The sequence below is a fragment of the Chiloscyllium punctatum genome, chromosome 7, assembly GCF_047496795.1.
Source record: "Chiloscyllium punctatum isolate Juve2018m chromosome 7, sChiPun1.3, whole genome shotgun sequence".
In the NCBI taxonomy this organism is placed as follows: Eukaryota; Metazoa; Chordata; class Chondrichthyes; order Orectolobiformes; family Hemiscylliidae; genus Chiloscyllium; species Chiloscyllium punctatum.
In genome coordinates this window covers 37,259,657-37,282,547 of record NC_092745.1, presented here as the reverse complement: position 1 = coordinate 37,282,547, position 22,891 = coordinate 37,259,657, and the positions used below count along the sequence as shown (strand labels likewise).

Below are 22,891 nucleotides of genomic sequence, written 5' to 3'. Positions count from 1 at the left end.
GTGTCCCGGTATTGTCTCCCCAGGGAGCATTGTGTCCTGGTACTGTCCCCCCGGGGAGCACTGTGTCCCAGTACTGTCCCCCCAGGGAGCACTGTGTCCCGGTACTGTCCCCCCCAGAGAGCACTCTGTCCTGGTACTGTCCCCCCAGGGAGCACTGTGTCCCGAGACAGTCCCCACGGGGAGCACTGTGTCCTGGTACTATCCCCCCGGGAGCACTGTCTCCCAGTACTGTCCCCCCAGGGAGCACTGTGTCCCAGTACTGTCCCCCAGAGGAGCACTATGTCCTGGTACTATCCCCCAGAGGAGCACTGTGTCCCTGTACTGCCCCCCCGGGGAGCACTGTGTCCCGGTACTGTCCCCCAGAGGAGCACTGTATCCCGGTACTGTCCCCCCGGGGAGCTCTGTGTCCCGGTACTGTCCCCCAGAGGAGCACTATGTCCTGGTACTATCCCCCAGAGGAGCACTGTGTCCCTGTACTGTTCCCCCCGTGGAGCACTGTATCCCGGTACTGTCCCGCAGGGGAGCACTGTATCCCGGTACTGTCCCCCAGGGGAGCACTGTATCCCGGTACTGTCCCCCAGAGGAGCACTGTATCCCGGTACTGTCCCGCAGGGGAGCACTGTATCCCGGTACTGTCCCGCAGGGGAGCACTGTATCCCGGTACTGTCCCCCCAGGGAGCACTGTGTCCCAGTACTGTCCCCCAGAGGAGCACTGTATCCCGGTACTGTCCCCGCAGGGGAGCACTGTATCCCGGTACTGTCCCGCAGGGGAGCACTGTATCCCAGTACTGTCCCCCAGAGGAGCACTGTATCCCGGTACTGTCCCCGCAGGGGAGCACTGTATCCCGGTACTGTCCCGCAGGGGAGCACTGTATCCCGGTACTGTCCCCCAGGGGAGCACTGTATCCCGGTACTGTCCCCCAGGGGAGCACTGTATCCCGGTACTGTCCCGCAGGGGAGCACTGTATCCCGGTACTGTCCCCCAGGGGAGCACTGTATCCCGGTACTGTCCCCCAGGGGAGCACTGTATCCCGGTACTGTCCCCGCAGGGGAGCACTGTATCTCGGTACTGTCCCCCCGGGGAGCTCTGTGTCCCTGTACTGTCCCCCAGGGGAGCACTGTGCTCTGGCTCCCTCAGTGACTGGGTTGAAGGGGAACGTTTCGCTTGGAGTCTGAGTTACCGGGCAGAGCTCTGGGTTTATTGGATTCCTCAGTTTCGGGGTCACCGTTGGCCTTGCCTTCCTCTGGGTACCCCAACATCACAGAGTGGGTATTAACGGTGTATCAATGCAAAGATCTGTTTCCGAACCTGCAGACTGACACCTCTTGTTCTGTTCCTGCTCAATGTGATTTAGGGCTGACCTTCAAACCACCATTTGAGACAGGAGGCTGTTCTTAAACACTACCCAATCTCACTGATAGACCCCGTAGGCCCTACATTGACCTTCCTGCGGGTTTAAACTCTCAGATATGATATGGGTTGTCCACTCACCTGGTTTGTTCAGGCGTTTCTCAGCAGCATCTTCCGATGTGGACATACGCTCAGAACCAGGAACGCTCCAACTATTCCCAATCCGGCTGGCTTCCAGGTCGCCCCCCTGGTGCTCAGAGGCTGGGAGCCCACCATTAGGATCGATGGGTTGATGGGTCACGGTGGAGGGTCTCCCCAGGTCAGGGGTCCAGCCGATTGAGCTCTGCCCGGGGCCGGCGTTCAGGGTCTCCCTCAGCGGGGTAGGGTCCGAGCCGGGCACCAGGTGAGCTGCAGGCCCTGAAGAGCCCACGGCCAGAGTGTGGTCCCATGGCACTTGTCGCCCAGGCTGAAGAGAAGAAGCTTCTGGAAGAGCCGGGGACTCCGGCAGTGTTCCTGCACCATCCCGTGGAAGGAGCCGGGATCGAAGAGATGGGCAGGTGCCGCGGTGTGTGACGGGACTGTCTGTGCGGACGAGTGCCACTCTGCCCTGCTGGCACAGGCCTGACTTGCCTTTGCTAGGCCTCTTCAGTAATGGCTGCCGGCCGCAGGTCTGACCCGGAAGGTTCGGGGGAAGTGCTGGATCTGTCGTGCCAGGTTCCTGAGGTCCATCTCGGTCCTTCGCAAACTGCCCGTTGCCAGGACCCCCCGTGCCATCTTGCAGAGAGAGAGGTGGGCACGGCAAGCTGGAGACCGCCTGGGTCTGGTCGGAGCTGCAACCGGACCTCACCAGTGGCAGAGGAAGGGGCCGCTGCTTGCAAAGGGAGGGCTTTCCTGGTAACTGCTCTGAGCTCGGGCCCGCTTTGGGACTGTCCCCTGGCCCACAAACCCTGGCTACCTGTTTGGACACGGCACAGCGTCCAGGTTTGTCAGCCCTATCGATGCTTCGGCACCGTTGGCCACTGACCCCCCCTCTCTCCCCAGTTTCCCCGCTGGGCTTTGATCTACCATCAGACGGAGCACTCCCAAGGTCAGAGGTGGCACCGTTCTCCCTGAGACCCTTCCTGGGCAAGTCCACCTCACGGGCAGGAACTCCGACATCGCCTGCTCTTCCTCCGTCGCTGCCTGACACTACAGCGTAGTAGCATGGCAAGACCTTTCTGTCCTTACAATCCTTCCTTTCAGCATGGCCTGGGCTGCCAGCAGGTATGCCAGTCACAGGGATGTCATCAATGGAAGTCACGTCACCAATGTACGTTTCCTTAATGGGCTCGATTGTGATCCTAGGCCCTGACGTAAGAACGCTGCAGGGTATGGGTATGGGAGACAATGAGCAAACAGCATCTCTGGCCCCAGCCCTCAGGCTCCTTGCAGGATCCCGGGGAGCGTCTAGCCGATGGTAGGCCTCCTCGTCCTGGGCTCCGACTCTAACATCCGGAAATTCATAGGAAGGGGGCTCGCACACCGCAGGCTCTGAGATGATGTAGCAGCCGCAAGAGCTGCACTTGCCGTCGATGCAGAAGGCAGTGTTGGCACGAGGCGCGGTTGCCCCGCCACCTGGCACCTCACCGTTGGCGCGCGGAGTAGCCGGGCCCCTCCACAGGGCCCGTGGCTGGGGATTTGCGGCGTGAGGTTTACTGGCCTCCCCAGAGCCGGCCTTCGGCGAGCGCTCCTTCCTGGCCAGCTGGTAGGCCGGAAACCTGGGGTCGGGCACCAAGCCCCCCGTTGCCAGGTGCCCCGAGGGCTCAACACCGCCCCTCCTCCGCAGCTGGTGACGGACCTCGGCCTCCTGGGTGGACTCGTCCTCGAACCTCACCCGGCTCGGCGACTGGCCCCGTTTCTTCCGCGGCCTGCAGTGGGAGTCACCACTGGACGAGTCGCTGTTTGGACAGAACCGCTCCCTGGAGGGAGGCCCCCTCTTGGGCGACGAGCTGCCATCCGTCCGGGCGTCCCTACACGGCGGACAGAAACACACCGGTGACTTTGCCGGGCTGCACCCAACCAAGAGCCCAAACCAGGAGCAAGTGAGGACCGCAGATGCCGGAGATCAGAGTCAAAGAGTGTGGTGCTGGGAAAGCAGGACCGGTCAGCCAGCGTCCGAGGAGCAGGAGAATCGATGTTTCCTGATGACGAGCGTATACCCGAAACACCCGACTCTCCCGCTCCTCGGATGCTGCCTGACCTGCTGTGCTTTTCCAGCACCACACTCTAATCTCGACACCACTTCTCATGACTGGTGTTATGGACCAGATCAGACCCTCTTTAAACTATTTTAAGCAGGTAGTCAACACCCAAATCTTTTCTTATTTTAAAGACAGGAGTGAGGTACGGAATGCCAGATGCAAAGCGACTGGTCAAATTACTCGACGTTAAACAAAACACAATTTATTTGAACACTGCAGTTAAAATAGAAACAAAAGGAAGAGGAATTTAGAATAAATTGACTGAATAATAGATACAATCCCCATTGCTCAGTAACTGTTCCAATAGAGATTAGAGACAAAAAGCCTGCAGATGCTAAAGATTAGATTAGATTACATTACAGTGTGGAAACAGGCCCTTCGGCCCAACAAGTCCACACCGACCCGTCAAAGCGCAACCACCCATACCCCTACATCTACCTCTTACCTAACACTATGGGCAATTTAGCATGGCCAATTCACCTGACCTGCATATCTTTGGACTGTGGGAGGAAACCGGAGCACCCGGAGGAAACCCACACAGACACAGGGAGAATGTGCAAACTCCACACAGTCAGTCGCCTGAGGCGGGAATTGAACCCGGGTCTCTGGAGCTGTGAGGCAGCAGTGCTAACCACTGTGCCACCGTGCCGCCCCCAAAGTAGACAGGCAGGAGACTGGAAGAACGCAGCAAAGCCAGGCAGCGTCAGGCTTTAGGACCTGAAGAAGGGTTCATACCCAAAGCGTTGACTTCTCCACCTCCTGACGCTGCCTGGCTTGCTGTGTTCTCCCAGCCTCCCGTTTGCCTACAGGTGTCCCAATATAGTCACATCCCATAAACACAACGCTTGGCAAAAGGCAAATTCTCACAAGCAGTTCTGCAATCCAGGAAACGGGAAGAAAAAAATCGGAAGTAGCAGCTCGGAGATAATTCACTGAAGCTTTCAACCCTTTCGTGACGGCAAAAGCTTCTGCTCAAAACTAAACCTCAAGAACTGAGAAAAATAACCTAGAGAGCTTGGTCTGTGAGAGGTGGTCATACCTAGGTTGCTTCCAGTGTTCTAACATTAAAAAAAACCGCAAGGCCTCACAAATTGTTGACTTAGAGACAGCTCGATACCGCTGCCTTACAATCTCTCATCAAAAAAAAGGACAAAATATTCTCTTAAAATGACCATGCCAAGTGCTTCTCTTGTGCAGCACAGATCAACTGAGACTCAGTGTTGCCCTCAATGTAAGGGGAATGTGGAGCCTGGATGTTATTGTTCAAGACCGGCCATGCCTCTGCACCCCCCCGAGTTACAATGCGTCAGTCCCCGCTCCAGTAACCAGGCTGAAATTCCCACCACAATGCTGAGGGAGTGCCACACTGTCAGAGACGCACTGATTGGACATTAAACCAGGGTCCGATTCCCTCAGGTGGATACAAAATCCTGAAACACCCTTCCAACCAGTCACTTGATTGATTCCTGGCGTGGACGGGTCACTTTCTGAGGAAAGTTTCAAAACATTGGGCATATATCATTGGAGTTTAGAAGACTGATAGGTGATTTTTAAAACAATAGATATATATTTTGGTTCACAGGATGTGGACATCCCTGGCCTGTCCCTAAGTTGCCCCTGGAGAAGGTGATGGTACGTTGCCTTCTTGAATCGCTGCAGTGTCCGTGCTGTAAGTTGACGCATGGTGCCCTTAAGGAGGGCATTCCAGGATCTCGACCCAGCAACTGTGAAGGAATAGCGATATATTTCCAAGTCAGGATGGTGAGGGGCTTGGAGGGGAACCGTAATGTACCCAGACGGAACGTAGCTGCTCAGTATATTTGACCCGTTGGGAGAGATTAAAACAAAGGATGGAGATGAAAAATGTGCAAGATGGGGATGAGGAAATGACTTTCTTTTCAGTGATGTGTCCAATTCTCTCCCCCACCAACCAGTGGGGGCTTTTTCACTGGATATTCAAAACCGAGCAGACAAAATTCTTAACCAACAAGGGATTCGAGGGGTACCGAGGGTTGGGGAGGAGGCGTTGGCAGGAACCTGAGATTAATGACATAATTCCACCCACTATAATCTTCTCAGACACCAGAGCAAACTCAAGGGGCTGAATGGCCTGCTCATGAGATCGAAGAGGGCGGTCAAGCCGCTGCCAAAAGCACTGCTCAAAAGTCAAGAGGTATGGGCCTACACTCTCTGGAGAAGGTAACACATCAATGAAGGGAGGTTTACACACTGTCTGAGGGAACAATGCTGACACTGCGTTATGGAAGGTGATTGGGTCACTCCAGAACAGGAGGGATACCCCTGACAGGGCCACATACAGTCACATGTTTTTTTTCAGTTACCCCACAGTTTCAATCCAGTTTTACAGGCATTGCCACCCTTTCCTGTCCAGCTCAGGAACATACCATCGCAGGCAAAATGAATGCTGCTTCAGTGACTCCGTCCCCCAAATTATTACGGCACATCCCGTAAACGGTTTAACGGGAGACATTTGATTCCTAGCTGGGGAATCAAAATAAATTCATAGCGTCGTGGGTTTCCTCAATGTCCATATCTCCCCACTTCCATTGCTGAAGGAGAGCTACAGTCCTCCTGAAGGTGCTAACCCTCAATGTGGGCGGGGTGGGGGGGGGGGGGGGGGGGGGGGGGTGGGGGGAGAGATCCCACAGTGGGGTACATGGATCCATGTGTCCCAATCCCTTTGACCCTTGACACCTATACTGATATTTCAGCACATGACTTGGTGCCAGGTTTTGAAGGTGGCATTGGGATGGTTACCATGTTAAAGATACCCCTGGTCTTGAAATCCCCCACCCTAGGGAAAAGACATCTACCTTACCTATAGCCCTCATGATTTTATAAACTTCTATAAAATCACCCCTCTGCCTCCCAGAAGTCCTCTATTTGTTTGCCTCCTGCTTTTAAAAGGGTGGAGATGTGTTTCTCCCACAGTCAACCCTTTATCGAGGTTGATGAGAAAACCCAAGAGTCTGAACCACTTACCGAGGGCTCCTCTCGATGGGCAGAATGCTGTGGTCAGCTTTGAGAGGGCTGGTTCGGGCCTTCATTCGAGCTCTCTCCAGTAGCTGCTTGGCCTGCTCGTGTCTGCGACTCAGGGGCAGCTGGCTGGGCGAAACAAAGGCTCTGGCAAGGAGATTAGGAACACTCAGTGATTAGTACTGAGGTTAAGCTGGGCAGCACAGAGAGACACACACACCACACACACATATACAGACACACACAAATACACACACATACACAGATACACACACACATATACAGACATGCACAAATACACACACATACAGAGAGACACACACACACCACACACACATATACAGACACACACAAATACACACACATACAAGATACACACACACACCACACACACATATACAGACACACACAAATACACACACATACAGAGATACACACACACACCACACACACATATACAGACACACACAAATACACACACATACAGAGATACACACACACACCACACACACATATACAGACACACACAAATACACACACATATATACACACACATACACAGATACACACACACACACCATACACACAGAGGCACATAAACACACATACAGACACACACAAATACACACGCATATATACACACACATACACAGATACACACACACCACACACACATATACAGACACACAAAAATACACACACATATATACACACACATACACAGATACACACACACACCACACACACATATACAGACACACACAAATACACACACATATATACACACACATACAAAGATACACACACACACACACCATACACACATATACGGACACACAAAAATACACGCGCATATATACACACATATACACAGATACACACATACACAGAGGCACATAAACACACATACAATCACACAAATACACACGCATATATACACACACATACAGACACACACACATAAAGACACACACACATATGCACAGATGCACAACACATATATTACAGACACAGACATGCATGCACAAACACACAGATACACAGAGATAGATACACATACACATATATAGAGTTTCAAACGTATATACAGACACACACGTTTGAAGAAACAGAAGGGCAGTTTAGCTGGGAACAATGATTACTTCTTTGAATAAAGCAGCTGGCAGGTCAATCAAACAAGTTGCGAGGCAGCAGAACACTCAATGATCAAGGCCGCGACTTCAAACTGGGTGCTTTCTATTGGCCAGCCTGGTAACAAGACTCGCCCCCACTTCGGCATCACTCAGACCCAAGAAGCCCCTGCTGGTTTCTCCATAAGATACAATGGGCTGCAATTACAAGTGGAGCCTGTAGGAACGTCACGGTGGATCCTGAACCCAGCACATCCACAATGGATTAGGCTGGTACACTGACAGCAAGCTGATTGCAATATCAAATCAACCCAGACAGCCAGGTAGTCTAGACCAACAGAACACCCAGTTCTGGATTAAACCGAGCACACTGAACACCCAGACCTGGATTAGACTGTGCACACTGAATACCCAGAACTGGATTAGACCGTGCACACTGAACACCCAGACCTTGTTTAGACCGTGCACACTGAACACCCAGACCTGGATTAGACCGTGCACACTGAACACCCAGTCCTGGATTAGATCGTGTACACTGAACACCCAGACCTGTATTAGACTGTGCACACTGAACACCCAGACCTGGATTAGACCGTGCACACTGAACACCCAGACCTGTATTAGACTGTGCACACTGAACACCCAATTGTGGATTAGACTGTCCACACTGCACACCCAGTCCTGGATTAGACCGAGCACACTGAACACCCAGACCTGGATTAGACTGTGCACGCAGGATACCCAGAACTCGAATAGACCGTACATACTGAGCACCCAGACGTGTATTAGACCGTGCAGACAGAACACCCAGTCCTGGATTAGACCGTACACAGAGAACACCCAAATCTGGATTAGACTGTGCACACTGAACATCCAGTCCTGGATTAGACCGTACACAGAGAACACCCAAATCTGGATTAGACCGTGCACACTGAACACCCAATCCTGGATTAGACCGTACACAGAGAACACCCAAATCTGGATTAGACCGTGCACACTGAACACCCAAATCTGGATTAGACCGTGCACACTGAACACCCAAATCTGGATTAGTCCGTGCACACTGAACACCCAAATCTGGATTAGTCCGTGCACACTGAACACCCAAATCTGGATTAGTCCGTGCACACTGAACACCCAGACCTGCATTAGACCGTGCACACTGAACACCCAGACCTGGATTAGATCGTGCACACTGAACACCCAAATCTGGATTAGTCCGTGCACACTGAACACCCAGACCTGGATTAGACTGTGCACACTGAACACCCAGAACAGGATTAGACCGTACACACTGAACACCCAGAACAGGATTAAACCGAGCACACTGAACACCCAGACCTGTATTAGACTGTGCACACTGAACACCCAGACCTGGATTAGACTGTGCACACTGAACACCCAGAACAGGATTAAACCGTACACACTGAACACCCAGAACACGATTAAACCGTGCACACTGAACGCCCAGACCTGTATTAGACTGTGCACACTGAACACCGAGACCAAGTTTAGACCATGTACACTGAACACCCAGTTGTGGATTAGACCGTGCACACTGAACACCCAGACCTGGATTAGACCGTGCACACTGAACACCCAGACCTGGATTAGACTGTGCACACTGAACACCGAGACCAAGTTTAGACCATGTACACTGAACACCCAGTTGTGGATTAGACCGTGCACACTGAACACCCAGACCTGGATTAGACCGTGCACACTGAACACCCAGACCTGGATTAGACTGTGCACATTGAACACCCAGACCTGGATTAGACTGTGCACATTGAACACCCAGACCTGGATTAGACCGTGCACACTGAACACCCAGAACAGGATTAGACTGTGCACAGGGAACACCCAGATTTGGATTAGACCGTGCACATTGAACACCCAGACCTGGATTAGACTGTGCACATTGAACACCCAGACCTGGATTAGACCGTGTACACTGAACACCCAGACCTGGATTAGACCGTGCACACTGAACACCCAGACCTGGATTAGACCGTGCACATTGAACACCCAGACCTGGATTAGACCGTGCACAGGGAACACCCAGACCTGGATTAGACCGTACACACTGAACACCCAGACCTGGATTAGACCGTGCACACTGAACACCCAGACCTGGATTAGACCGTGCACACTGAACACCCAGACCTGGATTAGATCGTGTACACTGAACACCCAGACCTGGATTAGACCGTACACACTGAACACCCAGACCTGGATTAGTCCGTGCACACTGAACACCCAGACCTGGATTAGACCGTGCACACTGAACACCCAGACCTGGATTAGACCGTGCACACTGAACACCCAGACCTGGATTAGACCGTGCACACTGAACACCCAGACCTGGATTAGACCGTGCACACTGAACACCCAGATTTGGATTAGACCGTACACACTGAACACCCAGACCTGGATTAGTCCGTGCACACTGAACACCCAGACCTGGATTAGACCGTGCACACTGAACACCCAGACCTGGATTAGACTGTGCACACTGAACACCCAGACCTGGATTAGACCGTGCACACTGAACACCCAGACCTGGATTCGTGAATAGAGATACTTTACTGGTCAGGTGGAGGAATAAAGCATGTGATTGGGGGATCGAATCACATGCAGCAGATGGGGCTCCCAGGAGCTGGGAGAGGTTTAAGGCTGAGTGCGGGTGGGTAGACGATAGGTGAGTAAAGGATTCAGGGAAAACGGAGTGAAGATGCTGGGGTTGAGAAAGATCCTCCTTGCTCGCCCTGATTCGGTTAATGACCAGCAGGAGTCTGTTTACCTCCTCACACATCTCCCTTCCTTGGAATATGTGGTCCTGCCCATTCAGAGTCATGAAGGTCAATCACAAATTCAATGTTTGTGGGCGTTTTCATTAGTGCTACTGACCGTTCCCTTACTCAGGAGTGGATTGCCCTGGTTTTGCAAACCCCACTCCCCATTCCACCCAAATGGATGAGAGCCTTTTTTTTGGGGGGGGTGGCTGGTCAATTTTTGCAGGCAGTGCCTTCCAAACGTGACAACTTATCCGAAAGGCCTTCCTCCTTCTCCCTCACCGAATGCTCCCCTTAAATATCAATCATCTGACTCAGCTATGCAGCCGTCCTCAAAGTCGTCTTGGCTGCAGCCCCAGTCTCCAGTATGACAGACCCTTTCAGTTGTATGTTAGTGTACGAGATGAACGTGCCACTGATGCCCTGACACAGCAGCATGGTGACCATCATCGCCGGCTGGCCTATTATTCCACTAAATTGGATCCTGTTGCCTGTGGCCTCCCTCCATGCTCTCAAATCCTAACCTGTTAGTACAGGCCGCTTCTAACCTGAACCTTCACCAGCCCGTACAGGTGTACAACTCGGACTCTGATGTGACCTTCCTCACATCTCAGCAGACCCAACACCTCACCCTAGCTCATCTGAGCAGTTATGAGATCGCACCATTAGATTAGTTTAGATTAGATTCCCTACAGTGTGGAAACAGGTCCTGTGGCCCAACCAGTCCACACTGACCCTCTGAAGACTAACCCATCCAGACCCATTTCCCTCTGACTAATGCACCTAACACTACGGGCAATTTAGCATGGCCAATTCACCTGACCTGCACGGTTTTGGATTGTGGGAGAAAACCGGAGAAAACCCACACAGACACAGGGAGAATGTGCAAACTCCACACAGACTGTTGCCTGAGGTGGGAATTGAACCTGGGACCCTGGTGCTGTGAGGTAGCAGTGCTATCCACTGAGCCACCATTGCCACCCCTTGTCGAACCCTTAACTCTCATTTTGCTACTGCTCCACTTAGTACCTGCCACGTTCCTTGAGCAACCCCCTGACGATCTTCCTGAACACCCTCACCCCCCCCCCCCTCCCCACATGACTGTTTGCTAAGGAATCATTTCCTTATTGCACCTCGCCAGGATGTGGCTGACCTCCCTATTAGAAATCCTGACCTCGTATTTTAAGTTGATGGTACTTCCCCGGACGGTGCCTGGCAGTCAGGCTGTGCTCCCGCAACTGACACTGCTGAACGGGAGGCTGCTGCTTTTCAGACCCCTGTCTCCGCACGGAAAGCCGAGCTTTTTGCCCTCACCAGAGCTAGTATTCTAACCACTGACAAAATTGCCAATGTTGACACCGATTCCAGATACACGTTCCGGTGTTGCCCGTGATTTTGGTTGCCTCTGGCAGTAATGAGGCTTCTTTACTTCTACAGGGACGCCCCCCCCCCCCCCCCCCACCCCATTCAAAACGCTCTTTGGGTAAAACATCTCCTCAATGCTGTTCTGCTTGCTCGTCAATTGGCTGTTGTGAAATGTACTGCGCACACCAAGGGGGACACCCCGGTACAATTCGGAAATGCCCGTGCTGGTTCGGCTGCTACAGGGGTGGCTGCATCAGCCATTTTGGTTGCTCCAACTGACGGGAACCAGGCTTCAAACCAAGTACCTGCTTCAGGGACAAAGGGCATGTCAGACCTCACTGCGATTCAACCTTCACAGAGGGACACCTCTGAATCTGAGCGTACACTTTGGGAGTCGACGGGCCTGCTCGAAGGCTCTCTGGCCAACACCGGTGGGTCAAGTTTGGATTCCTGGTTCTTTGTGACTGGTGCGTTTTGGTTACTTGCACCCATCTTGGCAAGGGGAAGGAATGGTACAGGTACTTTTAAAAACCTGGTGGCACCTGGATTTGAATAAAGCCGCTCAAATGTGACTAGATCGATGCCTTATTTCCATGAAGAGTAACAAGGGTAAAGGTATTAAATGGCATTCCGGGACAACCCCATTGCATGATGGGCTTTTGCTTGCATACAGCTTGATTTTATTGAATTACCTAAAAGTGGAATGTTATAAATACTGTTTAGTGATGGTCGATGGATTTAGCAAATGGATTGAAGCCTTCCCCACCACTAATTGTACTGCACATTGGATGGTGAAAATATCCTTGCCTGAAGTTTTTCCCTGCTCTGGGTTACCTAAAATGATAACATCAGACAATGGACCACATTTTGGGGTCCGAATCAATACTGAATTCTATGAATCGCTTTCAATTGAACAGCAACTGCACTATGTGTATTGCAGCGGGGATTGTGGTACAGCCCAACAGCACCTTAAAAGAAAAATTAGCCAAACTGGTCGAAGAAATGGGGTTAAATTGGCGAGAAGTGTTGACCTTAGCATTATTTCACACGCGAGTGGCTCTGCATTCGTGGACTGGACTATCATCTGCCGAGATAGTTTATGTTCGGCCAATGAGGACTCCGTGATATGCCCGTACTGAACCCCTAAAGGGCACGGATCTCTGTGTTATGGGTGAGCAAACGCAGACCTACACGAAGCAGTCAACTCTTCCTCTGAAGCTTCTCCACTCACGGGTCAGGCAATCGCATTGCCCAGCTGCGGAACACGTGATCGCCTCCCAACATCCACAAGTAAACCCAGGGGATCACGTGTTGGGAAAGAAACACATTCGGACACCGCTGGAGTGGCCCCCAGCAACACCAACTTTGGCCAAAGTTGAAGGAGATTCCAATTGGGTCCGTCAATCTGATTGTGAGAAAATTACTCCTCAACCAGTCGGTGACCCAGCACGACCATTGTTTTGGTACCCTTTGGACTTTTCTAATCCTTTGATGTGGGTGAACGTTTCACATTAACCAACCAGCCTACTTGGGAACTGCATGCAAACACCTATTTACAGGTGTCACATCTGTATGCTGAGAAATTGAATCGAAGTTAGTGTTGGGTTTGTACCCATATCCCCATCCATTCAAAGGAAGGAATACCTTTTCAACCCCTCCCTTTCTATATATCAGAAACAGTTGAGTGGATGTCACAACGGAATCACACAGGGCTTAATGGGGAAGTGAGAATATGGGAATCAGCAGGTTATGAAATGACTACATTGTCAACGTGGTATCAACCCACATATAATCACAGCTCAATTCCTCCTTCCCTTACAGTCCATTCGAATAACACTACAGGGTCCCTGTGATTTAGAAAATTAGAACAAATAATGGGGCAAAGCAAATGCAATCTCACATTTGACTGGCAAGGCCCAGTAGTCAATATTTCAAGATGGGCGGCACGGTGGCACAGTGGTTAGCACTGCTGCCTCACAGCGCCAGAGACCCGGGTTCAATTCCCGCCTCAGGCGACTGTCTGTGTGGAGTTTGCACATTCTCCCCGTGTCTGCGTGGGTTTCCTCCGGGTACTCCGGTTTCCTCCCACACTCCAAAGATGTGCAGATTAGGTGAACTGGCCATGCTAAATTGTCCGTAGTGTTAGGTAAGGGGTAGATGTAGGGGTATGGGTGGGTTGCGCTTCGGCGGGGCGGTGTGGACTTGTTGGGCCGAAGGGCCTGTTTCCACACTGTAAGTAATCTAATCTAAAAATGGGGTGTTTAACTGTGATTGGTCCAGGATATGGAATATTCCATCTGAAAGTCTAGGGGCCTATTCCACCACGCAGCCTTGAATGACATTGGCTGATGATGCTACAGTTTATAATGGCACGTACTTTATTGGTTCCTGCCAATTGGGCAGGGTCTTGCTATCTGGGTTATGTTGTACCCTGCGTACATCACCTGACATCCCTTCAGCACTACCATCCACGAACTGCGAAAACCATTACTGGGCTAGACCAGTTCCTCGTGTGTCCTTTCTGTTATGCAGAATGGGATGAGTGTCTACCAAATTGGTCCACACGGCCCCAGCACTGGAACACCTTGGCCAATGAGACAGCTTTCGAAGCCAAGGCAACTAGACAAGCCCTGACTGAGGTCTCAACTGAGCTAGTGGCTGTCCAGACAGTGGCACTGCAGAATCGACTGACTTTGGATTAACTGCTAGCCTCACAAGGGGAATCATGTGTTGCTGTGGGCCAGGAGTTGTTTCCAGATACCTCTGAAAGTATTACCCATCGAGCTGAACATATTAAGCAACATGCTGACCACATACAAGATGTCCACAATGAACTCCATGGTTACAGTTGGTTGGGTCAGGGAATGTTTGATTGGATCTCTAAAGCCTTTTTGCTCATCGTCCTATTGCTAGTAGGAATGGGGTTACTTGTCTGCTTGTGCCAATGCATTCTCAACTGGGTTTTCAACGAGCCTACATAATTGATCGCTATGATATGACAAAAGGGGCAAGTGTGGGATTGCGGGGACAATTTAACATTGCATGATGGGAACGAATTGGCCAACTCTCGAATTATAGGTCAGCCAGTTAAACAGGACTGTGGCAAAAGAGCAGAAACAGCGTCCAGAACCAGGCTGAATGTGAACAAATTCTACACGCTTGATAAGACTTAATGGCTCCTTCTGTGTTTTAAACTGCAGATTTTACCTTCAACAAAACATCCGTACAACAGAAATAGAGTTATGGAATGATGCAAATAATTAATGTTTTCAAAACCAATAAGGCTGAAGCTCAGTACTACAGATGACGTACATTTCATGACAATCTGTAATTTCTCAGCATATTTTCAAGTATATAATGTTACTGTTTTCTTGCACAAAAAGTTTGGAGAGTGCTGGGATCCTTTGGTTTCTCCTTCTCTTATCCTCTTCAGCCAAAAACAAAATACTGCATGTGTGCTTCTTTTAATAAAGGCTGAGTATTTTTCAGTTCAAGATTGCTTTTGAATCTTTGTCTAACGTTTTGAGTTTGCTCCCACAGATCCCTGCAAGATGTGGGTGTACCTTTAAGAGAGTTAAAAGCAGCAGAACTACCAGACACAGCACCAAGTGTTCTCAATAACTCAACAATGTATGTAACACTGGGTTGAACAACGCGAGTAGTTCGTTGCCTGGAAACAAAAAGAAAACAAATTTGAATTCGGCCAATCAGTTTAAATTATACCCGATAAAAATACAATTTCCAATCAAGTTTGAATTTAGTATATTGACAATCTTAAAAGCCAATGACACAATCCGATGCTCTGGGGTATAAGACCGGCAGAAAATTGAACAGTTGAGAAGAGAACTGCCAAGCCTAACATGTACCAGACTGCTTGAAAAAACATCTCTCTTAAAAGTACCTTTTTGATCAGTACCCTGTGACACAGAAATTCCTAACAAGGAGAAAAGAAGACACTGGAAGATCCCAAGACAAGAATCTACAGCTGCCTGATTTTGAGATAAGAAATATTGTTTTGTAAATCTTAATAGGGAGTTTTATTGGACTAGTCTTATAGAAGGGAAGGTAGAAGATAGGTTAGAGAAAGAAATTGAAAATAATGGTTAGCTGAACATTTTTCAGTTCAAGGTTATTTCTGAATCTTTGTCTAACATTTTGAGTTTGCTCTGACACATCCGTGCTAATTAAAATCCAGCTCAGCATATGTCTGCTTCTATTTCTGCCCCCCCCCCCCCCCCCCCCCCCCAGTCCCCGTACGTTACGTGGATAGGCTCCTTACCTCAGGCCAGGGTCAGATTCCTGCAGAGAAATGCCGGAGTCCCAGTCGCTGTCACTCTGCACCGCCCCGCAGCCTGAGGAAGGGCAAACCGAGAAACAGAGTTCAAAATCAACGACTCAGCTCCAGGGCACAGGATGGCACAAACCACTGCCACTCCACAGGCAGGCAAATCGCTCCAGAAAGCAGAGTGGGTGGGGCAGTGAGAAACCTCTGGAGGGCAGCTGGGGAGCTGGGCAGAGAGCGGGCAATCTGGTGGCAGTGGATAGCCTCGCAAAGGGGGAACATGTGCTGTTCTGGGTCAGGGGTGCTGTACGCTCATTCTCAAAATATTACCAAGCTAGCTGAACATGTTCAGCAACACGCCGAACACATACAGACGAGGAGAAGTGCAAAGTCATATAGTTTGAGAGGGATATCGAGGGTTTGGAAGTAGGTGTGTGAGTCAGCGGAGGGACAGGCAGGAAAGGGCAACGCAGGCCTTGGCACCACTGCTGAATCTGTCAGGCTGGACGTTTCATGGTCCCACTTTCTGTGCACACCCACCTCGGCCCAGAATTCTAGAATACCCTTCCTGAACCACCTCCTCTCTCCGTCCCCATCCTGGGGAGGTTGCAGCTCCAAGTCAGTCCTCCCCTGTCCAGCAGATGGTGACAGTGGGCGATACCTCTAGACCAGTAAACCTCGGCTCACCTTGTGGATTTAAACCCCACCCTTGGCGGCTGGTGGAAATTCGATGCAATTATCAAAGCTGGTCTCAGCGATGGGGACCATTAAACAACAGAGAAAGCCCAGTCTGGGAAGGAAATCTGCTGTCCTTACGTGGTCTGACCTACAGGTGAGTCCAGACCCACAACAATCTGCTGACCCTTAAATAAGCTCTGAAATGGTTGAGCAAAGAACAAAGAAAGTTTACAGCCCAGGAACAGGCCCTTCGGCCCTCCAAGCCTGAGCCGATCCAAATCCACTGTCTAAACCTATCGCCCAATTCCTAAACATCTGTATCCCTCTGCTCCCCACCTACTCATGCATCTGTCCAGATGCACCTTAAATGAATCTACCGTGCCTGCCTCTACTAGCTCTGCTGGCAACGCATTCCAGACGCCCACCACCCTTCTGTGTAAAGTACTTGCCGTGTATATCCCCCTTAAACATTTCACCTCTCACCTTGAACACATGACCTCTCGTTATTGAATCCTTCACCCTGGGAACAGCTTATCTCTATCCACCCTGTCTATGTCCTTCATGATTTTGTAAACCTCAATCAGGTCCCCCCTCAATCTCCTTTTTTCTCATGAAAACAATCCTAACCCACTCAACTTCTCTTCATAGCTAGCACCTTCCATACCAGGCAACATCCTCGTAAACCTTCTCTGCAAAGCTGCCAGTTGAAGGCCAATTAGGGATGGGGACAAGTTGCCAGCAACACCTAAATCTCAGAGAGGAAAGGCTGCAAAAATTTTCAGCTAAATTTCATCTAAAGATAAATGCGCCATCCCATCATCACATAAGCCATGAGATAAACTCTTAAAAAGATTTGGTATCAAAATCATACAGCTATTGTCCCTCCCCATAACAAACACACTATAGGTCGACACAGAAACAGAAATTGCTGGAGAAACTCAGCAGGTCTGGCAACATCTATGGAAAGGGAAACCGAGTTTCTGCCATGAGGGGCATGGATAGGGTGAATAGACAAGGTCTTTTCCCTGGGTTGGGGGAGTCCAGAACTTAGAGGGCATAGGTTTAGGGTGAGAGGGGAAAGGGACCTAAAGGGACAACTTTTTCACACAGAGCGTGTGTGGAATGAGCTGCCAGAGGAAGTGGTGGAGGCTGGTACAATTACAACATTCAAAAGGCATCTGGATGGGTATATGAATAGGAAGGGTTTAGAGGGATATGGGCCAAGTCTGGCAAATGGGACTAGATCAGGATATGGAGGAATTGGACTGAAGGATCCGTTTCTGTGCTGTCCACCTCTGTGACTCTATGAGTTAACATTCCAACTTTTCTTTAGAGCTGACCTTCTTTCAGACCTTCAACATCGACCATTCTTTCCTTTATTATAGATTGACAGTTCGTTTATAAATCTCATTTATGACTCAACAAATTGGTTAGGTGAATTGGCCATGCTAAATTGCCCGTAGTGTTAGGTGAAGGGGTAAATGTAGGGGAATGGGTCTAGATGGGTTGCTCTTCGGAGGGTCGGTGTGGACTTGTTGGGCCGAAGGGCCTGTTTCCACACTGTAGGGAATCTAATCTAATTAAATCTCTTTAAGCGTACCAGTGCATCTGAAAATGGGTTACAAAGTTCCTCGCCTCCAAAAGTGTTGTTACCGAAAGACAAATCTCAGTCTGTATTGTTTGAAATGGCAGTGTTTTTAACCACTGAACCCTGAGCCCTCTGGCCCAGGTTGATGCATTAATAAATTAAATGTACATTTATCACCAATAGAGTAACTAATGTCTGTTCAAACCTTGGAGTTATTCAAAACTAGTAGCAGTACTTCAAGTCATACACGTGACGATTACTAAATCTCAGTTTATCTCACACCTTTGTGGTAAAAAGTGGAGTGCCATTGAGCTGCTTATCACGTATCATGTCCTCAAGCCTCATTTATCAGGTTTAATGACAAGTTTTAATCATTCTCCTAACTTTCAATGTCTTGAAATGACTTGAAAATTAAAAATGGACGTATCCCCGCACAGAGGAGAAGGGAGAGGGCACAAGAGAAGCAGGGACTGCAGTAGAGGATGATGGGAAGGCTCGGGACAGGAGGGTCAAGAGATGAGCGAAGAAAGGGTAGTGATAGGGGAGGAGGTGGAAGCTAGAGAAACAACTGCCAAGGTGGGATTTGAACCTGGGTCACCAGAACTCTGGAAGACTAACTCAGTGTCTATTAGTCTAGCCCAGTGACATTACCAGTATCCCATCAACTCCTGTGTGATAGTGGAATTGCAGCAGCCAATTTGTGCACAGAAAGCTCCCAAGATGAAGTAAAGACCGGATACACTGGTTTGGCACCAGTTTCAGGACCACATCCAAAGTTTGGGAGAAGATTTGTAGCTCGGGTGCTTGTTGTTGTGGTTCTGTTCGCCGAGCTGGGAATTTGTGTTGCAGACGTTTCGTCCCCTGTCTAGGTGACATCCTCATTGCTTGGGAGCCTCCTGTGAAGCGCTTCTGTGATGTTTCCTCCGGCATTTATAGTGGCCTGTCTCTGCCGCTTCTGGTTGTCAGTTCCAGCTGTCTGTTGCAGTGGTCGGTATATTGGGTCCAGGTCGATGTGCTTATTGATTTGAATCTGTGGATGAGTGCCATGCCTCTAGGAATTTCCTGGCTGTTCTCTGTTTGGCTTGTCCTATAATAGTAGTGTTGTCCCAGTCGAACTCATGTTGCTTGTCATCTGCGTGTGTGGTTACTAAGGATAGCTGGTCGTGTCGTTTCGTGGCTAGTTGGTGTTCATGGATGCGGATCGTTAGCTGTCTTCCTGTTTGGCCTATGTAGTGTTTTGTGCAGTCCTTGCATGGGACTTTGTACACTACATTGGTTTTGCTCATGCTGGGTATCGGGTCCTTCGTTCTGGTGAGTTGTTGTCTGAGAGCGGCTGTTGGTTTGTGCGCTGTTATGAGTCCTAATGATCGCAGTAGTCTGGCTGTCAGTTCGGAAATGCTCTTGATGAATGGTAGTGTGGCTAGTCCTTTGGATTGCGGCATGTCCTCGTTCCGTTGTCTTTCCCTTAGGCATCTGTTGATGAAATTGCGCGGGTATCCGTTTTTGGCGAATACATTGTATAGATGTTCTTCTTCCTCTTTTTGCAGTTCTGGTGTACTGCAGTGTGTTGTGGTCCTTTTGAATAGTGTCTTGATGCAACTTCTTTTGTGTGTGTTGGGGTGGTTGCTTTCGTAGTTCAGGACTTGGTCTGTGTGTGTGGCTTTCCTCTATCCCTTTGTGGTGAATTCTCCGTTCAGTGTTCTCTGTGCCATCACGTCTAGGAATGTCCTTTTCTTCCTCTCTAGTGAATCGGATTCCTATGAGGGTGGCGTTGATGATCCGGTGTGTGTTCCCTATTTCTGTGTTTTAAATGATTACAAAGGTGTCATCCACATATCTGACCCAAAGTTTGGGTTGATTTTGCGGTAAGACTGTTTGTTCTAATCTTTGCATTACCACTTCTGCTATGAGTCCAGAGATGGGTGAGCCCATGGGTGTGCCGTTGATTTGTTCGTATATTTGGTTGTTGAATGTGAAGTGTGTTGTGAGGCACAGGTCCAGTAGTTTGAGTATGCCGTCTTTGTTGATAGGTTCAACGTGTTGTTGTCTGTTCTGTATGTCCAGCAGTTTGGCTATTGTTTCTCTGGCTAGGGTTTTGTCGATAGGGGTGAACAGTGCCGTTACATCGAATGAGACCTTGGTTTCTTCCTTGTCTATGTGTATATTTCTGATGATGTCCAAGAATTCCTGTATTGATTGTATAGATTGTCTGGATCCGCTGATCAGGTGTTTCAGTTTCTGCTGTAGTTCTTTAGACAGTTTGTGTGATGGTGTCCCTGGGAGTGATACTATGGGTCTGAGTGGGATGTCTGGTTTGTGCACTTTAGGCACTTCCTAGAGAATGGCACTCATCCTCAGATTCAATCAATAAGCACATTGACCTGGACCCAATATACCGACCACTGCAATGGACAGCTGGAACTGACAACCGGAAGTGGCAGATTCAAACCACTATAAATGCCGGAGGAAAGATCACAGAAGCGCTTCACAGGAGGTTCCCAAGCACCGAGGATGTCACCTAGACAGGGGACGAAACGTCTGCAACACAAATTCCCAGCTCAGCGAACAGAACCACAACAGCACCACATCCAGTCCTGAGCACTGCATGCTAAGAAAGCTCTCAAGGCCTTAACGAGGAGATTTACCCAAACTGCACATGGGGGGCAGAACATCTGTCATGGTGGAGTGACGGGAGAAATGGGACTGTTCTCATGATGGTCGAGAAGGCTAAGAGGAGATTCAATAGCAGTGCTTTGATAGACTAATTAAGAGGGTCAGACAGTGGAGGATGTTCACCTTTTGCCAGAAGGGGCTGAAAGGGAATGTGGGCTTTCATTTTACGTAACATGGTGCCCCGATCCACGAGTAGTGCTGGGAAGGATGGGGGCAGAAGATTCAATATTGAGGGGGAAGAATTTGCAAGGTTTCAACTAAATGTCTCACCCAGAAGACGCTGCTATTTGTTCTGTGATAGAGAATTCCACATGTTCGCCAACCGCCGCATGAAGAAAAATCCCCTGATCGTGTCATCGGGGTTTACAGCAAGGAAACAGACCCTTCAGCCCAACTTGTCCATGCTGTCCAGTTTTGACAATTAAACTAGGCCCACTTGGTTCATATTCGTCCATACCTGTCCCACCCATGTACCTGTCCAAATGTTTCTTCAATGACAAATTGTACTCACCTCCACCACTACCTCTGACACTCACCACCCTCCTTGTGAAGAAATTACCCCCCGAGACCTTTATGTCTCTCTCCTCTCTCACCTTAAACCTATGCCCTCTACTTTTAGACTCCCCTACTGTGGGGAAAAGCTGTTGACTATAGATCTTATCTATGCCTCTCATGATTTGATACACGTTAATAAGATCACCCCCTAAGTCCCCCATTAGTCAGGGAAAAAGTCCCAGCCTCCCCTTATAACTCAAACCTTCCAAGTCCAGATAGCACCTCAGTTGATCTTTTCTGCATGCTCTTTAGTTTAATGTTATTCTTCCTATAGTCGGGCGACCAGAACTGCACACAGTACTCCAACATGTGATCTCACCAGGTCTTGTAAAGCTTCTACAATCTCAGTTTAAAATTATATATCATAAGACTGTAATCGTTTGCTCTGTAATCTCCCTGACCAAGAGACATCGCATTCCTGTATCCAGTCTGCCCAGCTCTGACAGGAAATGTACGCATTTCAATAAGCTCTCCGCTAATGCTTCTAAACTCCAATGAATATAGAGCCAGTTGACAAGTTTGTCAGACCAGGAATCAGTCTGGGGAATCTTTGCCACACTCTCTCTTTGGCAAATTATGTGTGTCTTAGGTAAAGAGACCAAGACTGCACGCAAGACTCCAGGTGTAGTCTCAGCAGGGCCGTGCACATTCTACTAAGACCTCCTTGCTCCTATATTCAAACCCTCTTGCAATGAAAGCCAACATCCTAGATACCTTCCTAACAGCTTTCTGCGCCTGCAGACCATGAACAAAAACTGATGTATCCCTTTTGCATGTTACCATTTGAACTACACTGTTTTGTTTTCCCACCAGAGTGGACAATTTGACACTGACCCATGCTGTGTTAATTCCACTCTCCACTCCACTTATTCCTACTGTTTCCTGTCTGCCAATCACTTTTGATCCATGCCGATATATTAATGTCAGGCTCTTGTGTTTTAGTTTTGCACACTAACCTCCTACATGGGATTTTATCAGAAACTTTCTGAAACTCTACATGTGCCATATCCACTGGTTCTCCCTGATCTATTCCACGAGTTACATCCTCAAAAAAAACTCTACTGGGTTTGTCAAACATGGTTTCCCTTTCATAAATCCATGTTGACTTTGTGTGTGGCTCATAATCATATCCTTTATAATTCCAGCATTTTCCCTACTGCTGATGTTAGGCGAGCTGGTCTGTAATCTCCCCGTTTCTTCCAGCACCCCTTTTTAAACAGTGGGGTTACATTTCCCA

At 49.4% G+C, this 22,891-nt stretch overlaps 1 protein-coding gene across 8 annotated transcripts in view; it reads right to left on the bottom strand.

The window, feature by feature from the left end:
* The window catches only part of LOC140479590 (uncharacterized protein KIAA1614-like), a 102,327-nt gene that overhangs the window by 55,685 nt on the left and 23,751 nt on the right, over positions 1-22,891 (bottom strand). For all 8 annotated transcript variants that reach the window (XM_072573409.1, XM_072573408.1, XM_072573406.1 and 5 more), the window contains exons 3-5: positions 16,158-16,230; positions 6,595-6,735; positions 1,493-3,360 (exon numbers count right to left, since the gene is read on the bottom strand). In XM_072573409.1, the coding sequence (XP_072429510.1) occupies positions 1,493-3,360; positions 6,595-6,735; positions 16,158-16,230 (2,082 nt within the window). The remainder of the gene's footprint in view (positions 1-1,492; positions 3,361-6,594; positions 6,736-16,157; positions 16,231-22,891) is intronic.